The sequence below is a fragment of the Malaclemys terrapin genome, chromosome 13 (assembly GCF_027887155.1).
Source record: "Malaclemys terrapin pileata isolate rMalTer1 chromosome 13, rMalTer1.hap1, whole genome shotgun sequence".
NCBI classification, from domain to species: Eukaryota; Metazoa; Chordata; order Testudines; family Emydidae; genus Malaclemys; species Malaclemys terrapin.
The window spans coordinates 46,396,568-46,402,567 of NC_071517.1; the positions used below are offsets into that span (position 1 = coordinate 46,396,568).

Genomic DNA, 6,000 nt, shown 5'->3' on the forward strand with positions numbered 1-6,000 from the left:
GGAAGGGCCCAGACACTGGGGGTCCAGGGGGGGGAGAGGAAGGGCCCAGACACTGGGGGTCGGGGGGGAGGAGGAGAGGAAGGGCCCAGACACTGGGGGTCCTGGGGGGGGAGGAGAGGAAGGGCCCAGACACTGGGGGTCCGGGGGAGGGGGAGGAGGAGCGGAAGGCCCCAGACACTGGGGGTCACGGGGGGGGGAGGAGGAGAGGAAGGGCCCAGACACTGGGGGTCCGGGGGAGGGGGAGGAGGAGAGGAAGGGCCCAGACACTGGGGGTCCTGGGCGGGGAGAAGAAGAAGGGCCCAGACACTGGGGGTCAGGAGGGGAAGGAGGAGAGAATGGGCCCAGACACTGGGGGTCGTGGGGGGGATCGGGACTTGCTACCTCCCTTCCAGGCTGCTGCCCCCTCTCCGCACTCTGCTGGCTTTGGGTCCCCCCATGCTGCCACCCTAGGCCCCACCCAGCCCCCCGCCCTTCTCTTCCCCCACCCTGCTGCCCCCTCCTCCCCCCACTCTCAGATGCCCCAACACCCCCCTGCTGCCATTCTCCTCCCCCCCCCCTTTGTTGGGCAGGAGAGACGGGGGTGGGGGAACCACAGAAGGAAAAAATGTTTCTGAGAGGGAAAGTTCAGGCCTGGGGGGGGGCTCCTTACAGCCCCCCCAACCAGGGCTGGGGGGGTGATATCCCTCCCTACAGCAACCCCATATCTGCCCCTCCCCCCAGCCATTCCCAGTGCCCCCTCACTATGTCTGCCCCCCCCAGCCAGTTACTACTCCTCCGTCTGTCCCAAGGGACCCCCCCTTCCTGCCCCCCCCGGGTTAGGTGAAGGTGATGGGGGGAGGGAGATTAAAATGTTACACAGCGGGTGTGTGAAGAAACACAACTACACAATGGGCACAGAGAGACACCACTACACACTCACACCAACAACCCCACACACACACACCAGGGGGAGACACAACTATACAACTGTCTATACACACAACCTGGGGGGACGGACACAGATACACAACTATATGCACTCACACACACAACATACACACACACACCCCTTGTGGCAGGAAACACAAGTACACAACTGTATGCAACACACGGAGCTATACACCTGCACACGCACACACCCTACTGGGAGACACAACTGTACAACCCCCCGCCACACGCACACACACACAACACAGGGCCAGAGCGGTGCGGACCAGGCACATGCACCCCCCGAGTCCACCCCTCCCATCCCGGAGTCAACCCTGTGAAGGGAGAAGGGGGGTGCAGGGGGGATGCAGGAGACACGGAATGAAGAATATGGGAACAAGGGGGGACAGTGGGGGAGCAGGGGGGCACAGGGGGCTGAGCAGAGGAGGGGGGGTGCAGTGGGGGAATGGAGGGGTGGGGGTGCAGTGGGGGGCACAGTGGGGGAACGGAGGGGTGGGGGTGCGGTGGGGGGCGCAGTGGGGGAACGGAGGGGTGGGGGTGCGGTGGGGGAACGGAGGAGTGGGGGTGCAGTGGGGGGCGCAGTGGGGGAACGGAGGGGTGGGGGTACAGTGGGGGGCGCAGTGGGGCCCTGCACTCACTTCCCCAGGGTTATAAATCCCCCCACACTCAGGAGAGGCGGCTCTGGCTCAGTGCAGGCCGGGCCAGGCAGGGGGTCGGGGGAAGCTGCTGCCCAAAGATAAATAAACCCCCGCGCCCAGCCCAGCGCACACTCCTGCCCTGTTCCCAGCACAAAGAGCCTGTGTTTGTGCAGGGCCCGGGGGGCGCAGGCCAACACGGGCAATGGGGGCAATGGGGGCTCGGGGGGGCACAGGCCGACACGGGCAATGGGGGCTCTGGGGGGCACAGGCCAACACGGGCAATGGGAGGCCCCGGGGGGCACAGGCCGACACAGACAATGGGGGGCCCTGGGGGGCACAGGCCACACGGGCAATGGGGGCTCTGGGGGGCACAGGCCGACAAGGGCAATGGGGGCTCTGGGGGGGCACAGGCCAACATGGGCAATGGGGGCTCTGGGGGGGCACAGGCCACAAGGGCAATGGAGGGTCTGGGGGGGCACAGGCCACAAGGGCAATGGAGAGTCTGGGGGGCGCAGGCCACACGGGCCATGGGGGCTCTGGGGGGCGCAGGACACGCGGGCAATGGGAGGTCTGGGGGATGCAGGCCACATGGACAATGGGGGTCCCTGGGGGCACAGGACACGCAGGCAATGGGGGACCCTGGGGGCCACAGGACACGCAGGCAATGGGGGACCCTGGGGGCGCAGGACACATGGGCAATGGGGGGCCCTGGGGGCCATAGGCCACGCGGGCAATGGGGGGCCCTGGGGGCGCAGGACATGCGGGCAATGGGGCAAACCCGGACAAGTCGAGGGGGCGGATCCCCCATTTTCAGTCCAAGCCAGTCCGGGCGGGGGGAGGCTGGATAAACAGGGTTGGATTTATTGCACCCGAGAACCCCCCTGTGCCCCCAAGCCAGCAATTCCCCCTCCCAGAGCCCCCCAATACCTGAGACATCCCCACTCTGCCTCTGATGCCAGAGAAACCCCCACAGCCCCCCACTGCCAAAGATCCACCCCCAAGCCTGGGGGAGGCTCCCCCATAAGAAGTTGGGGGGAGCTAAAGTTGGGGGTGGAATAAAAAGGAAGGACTGCACCCCCCGAATTCCTGACCTCTCCCTGCCCCCCACTCCATGACCCCTTCATCCAGTTCTCGTTGCCCTAAAATCTCAGCTGTCCCTAAACCCCCAAATTCTGGCCCCCGTTTTCAGATCCCCTGAATTTCTGACCCTCCTGCACCCTTAACCCCCTGCTCCCCAGTGGCTGTCCCCTTGTCCCCCCATGGCCCCAGTGCCTGTCCCTAGGATCTGTCAGTGCCTGCGATGCCCAGGAGAGAAGATGCTGTCTCTGCCACATCACCCCAGCTGGCACCCCCAGCCCTCCCCGGCCACCTGCTGGCAGCTCCGCAAAGCACAATGGGGGGGGCTGGGTGACAGGCGGGGACACCCCTCCCTGGGGCACCTGGCGCGGGCCTCAGCTGCCACAGCTGGGACTTGCCTTCCCCAGTCCCCCACCCATCTCCCCTCCGGAAACCGGGCACCCACCCACCCCCGGCCTGCCCCGAGTCTCCACTCGGGCACCCAGACCCCGGACCCGGCACCCGCCTGCCCCCCACACCAAATCCAGGCTCCAGGGGACCGTGCCAGAGCCACAGCACCTCTGCCCCCCGGCGCTGATACCCCCCCATGCCAGCCCTGGGTTGGGCACTGACCTCCTACCGCAGCCCCTGATCCCCCCCATCCAGGGCACGGACAACCCCCACCACTGCGTCCCAGAGACAGACAGACACACACACAGCTCCCGGTCCCAAACACAGAGACCCCTGTGCCCTCCGTGCGTCCCCGACACAGACACCCCCCCAGCACCCCACTGCGCCCCAGACACCCCCAGCACCTCCCTGTGCCCCGACAGCCCCCCGGATCCCCCTGCGCCCCGACAGCCCCCCGAGCACCCCTGCGCCCCGACACAACCCCCCCGGATCTCCCTGCGCCCCCACACAACCCCCCCGGATCCCCCTGCGCCCCGACAGCCCCCCGGATCCCCCTGCGCCCCGACAGCCCCCCGAGCACCCCTGCGCCCCGACACAGACCCTCCCCCGCCCCACTCCCCGCCCCGTACCTGCCCGGGCGCACAGAGCGGGCAGCAGCAGGAGCAGGGGCAGCAGCCCGGGGGCCCGGGGGCGCCTGGCGCGGGCCATGGCCGAGGGGGGCTCTCCGGAGTCCGGCAGGCGCGGAGGGGGCAGCCCGGGGTCGGGGGCGCAGGGCGAGAGGGTCCCGGCTGCTCGGTAGCTCCGGCTGCCCCGTGTCCAGCCCCGGCTCTGTCTGCGAGCGCCCGGCTCCCCGGCACTGTCCCAGCCCGGCCGGCTCCCCCCCCGGCCCGGCCCCCCTCCAGCCCTGCCCGGCCCCCCCGGCCCGCCCCACTGCCCGGCCCCCCTCCAGCCCTGCCCGGCCCCCCCGGCCCGCCCCAGTGCCCGGCCCCCGTCCAGCCCTGCCCGCCCCAGGTCCCCCCACTGACCCCCCCCCAGCCCGGCCCGGCCCCCCTCCAGCCCTGCCCGGCCCGCCCCACTGCCCGGCCCCGCTCCAGCCCGGCCCGCCCCCCGTCCAGCCCTGCCCGCCCCGGGCCCCCCCACTGACCCCCCCAGCCCGTCCCGGTCCCCCTCCAGCCCTGCCCGACCCCCCCGGCACGGCCCCCGTCCAGCCCTGCCCGCCCCGGGCCCCCCCAGCCCGTCCCGGTCCCCCTCCAGCCCTGGCCGGCCCTCCCCACTGCCCGGCCCCCGTCCAGCCCTGCCCGCCCCGGGTCCCCCCACTGACCCCCCCCCCAGCCCGGCCCGGCCTCCCTCCAGCCCTGCCCGGCCGGCCCCACTGCCCGGCCACCGTCCAGCCCTGCCCGCCCCGGGCCCCCCCACTGCCCCCTCCAGCCCTGCCCGACCCGCCCCACTGCCCGGCCCGGTCCCCCTCCATCCCGCCCCGGCCCCCCCACTGCCCCCCCAGCCCTGCCCCCCCATCACGCCCCCCCCCCACTGCCTCCTCCCTCCCGGCCCGGCCCCCCTCCAGCCTTGCCCCCCCACACTGCCCCGGACTCCCTCCAGCCCTGGCCACCCCGACCCCCATCATCCTTCCCTTCCCTCCCCTTCCCACCACACCCCAGTCTTGCCCTGCTCGCCCCAGCCCTGCCCTCCTCTCCCCTCCTCGGCCGGGAGACCCATCCCTTCCTACGCCCCTGCCCACTCCTCCCACCCTGAGATCTCAGCCCCCCACTCACACCTGCAGCCCCTCCCAGCTCCGCTCCACCCCCCTGCCTCGCTCCTTACCCAGCTGGGAGACCCCTCCCCTCTACCCCCCCCACACTCCCACCCCTCCCTGGGAGACCCAGTTTCCTGCAGACTCTGCCCCTAACCGCCCCTCCCCCCACCTGACCCACAGCCTGATCTCTCCGCCCACTCAAAAAATCCCCTCCCCCCAGAGATGCCCTTCCTCCCTTCACCCCTCCCAAGCCCCCCCCCCGACCCTTTCCAGGTGAGACCCACCCCAGTGCCACCTCCTTCTCCTGGCTCAGAGCCCCCCAACTCCTAGCAACCGCCCCACTAACCCAGGAACCCCCCCCATCTCCTAGCAGTCCCCGCCCCCCGCTCATGCAGGGAACCCCCCAGCCCCTGGGGGATGCTGTAGGAAATGGGGCTCCCCCTGCTGGGTGTACTTGAAGGGAGGGGGAGCTAATTACACACACACACACACAGCCCTGGACTGCACCCATCCCTGCCCCCGAGCAGGGACACAGCCCCTGGGCTGCAAAATCCAGACTGGCTCAGGGGGGCGGGGAATGGGGCAGGGGCCTGTCCCCTCCAGGGGGTGCCGGCTCCCATCCGGCCCCAGGGCAGGGACTGGCCAGTTTGGGGGTGGGAGCCAGGAGGTCAGGGTTGGGTGCTGCCTCCTGGCGGGGCAGAGGGGCCAGCGAGCCGAACCGCTGATTCCCCCCAGAGCCAATCAGCCAGGCCAGCCCCTGCGCCTTCCCCTCCCTCCCCGTCAGCAGCTTCCCCGAAATAGCACCTGGGGGTCCCTGCCCAGGGCCCCTGCAGCATGGGGTGTGTGGAGGGGGTGCGTGGATGGGGGGGCCCTGCCCAGGGCCCCTGCAGCATGGGGTGTGTGGAGGGGGTGCGTGGATGTGGGGGGCCCTGCCCAGGGCCCCTGCAGCACGGTTGGGGTCACGCACAAGCACAGATAATTGTGCATGAGTGACCCTATGCGTGCAGGTGCCCACAAATCCATGTGCTGCACTGGGAGCTGTGCTGGTGAGCCCGAGTGTGCGGCTAGAGGTGTGAGTGTGTCTGCTCACAGCCTGGGTGACAGCGCATGTGTGTGTGCACATGCGTGTGTTAGCATGCCCGAGGGTGTATGTCAGAGTGCACACGCGTGTCAGTGTGCGTGTGGGCGCTGGCAGCAATGGAGGGGTGGGGAAGA

The 6,000-nt window shown here is 70.1% G+C and overlaps 1 protein-coding gene across 6 annotated transcripts in view; it reads right to left on the reverse strand.

Annotated features, from left to right (window-relative positions):
* COL11A2 (collagen type XI alpha 2 chain) overlaps positions 1 to 3,891 on the reverse strand; it is an 82,541-nt gene extending 78,650 nt beyond the window's left edge. For all 6 annotated transcript variants that reach the window (XM_054047079.1, XM_054047075.1, XM_054047078.1 and 3 more), the window contains exon 1: positions 3,662 to 3,891. In XM_054047079.1, the coding sequence (XP_053903054.1) occupies positions 3,662 to 3,740 (79 nt within the window). In that variant the 5' untranslated portion in view covers positions 3,741 to 3,891. The remainder of the gene's footprint in view (positions 1 to 3,661) is intronic.
* Positions 3,892 to 6,000: the final 2,109 nt, after the last annotated feature.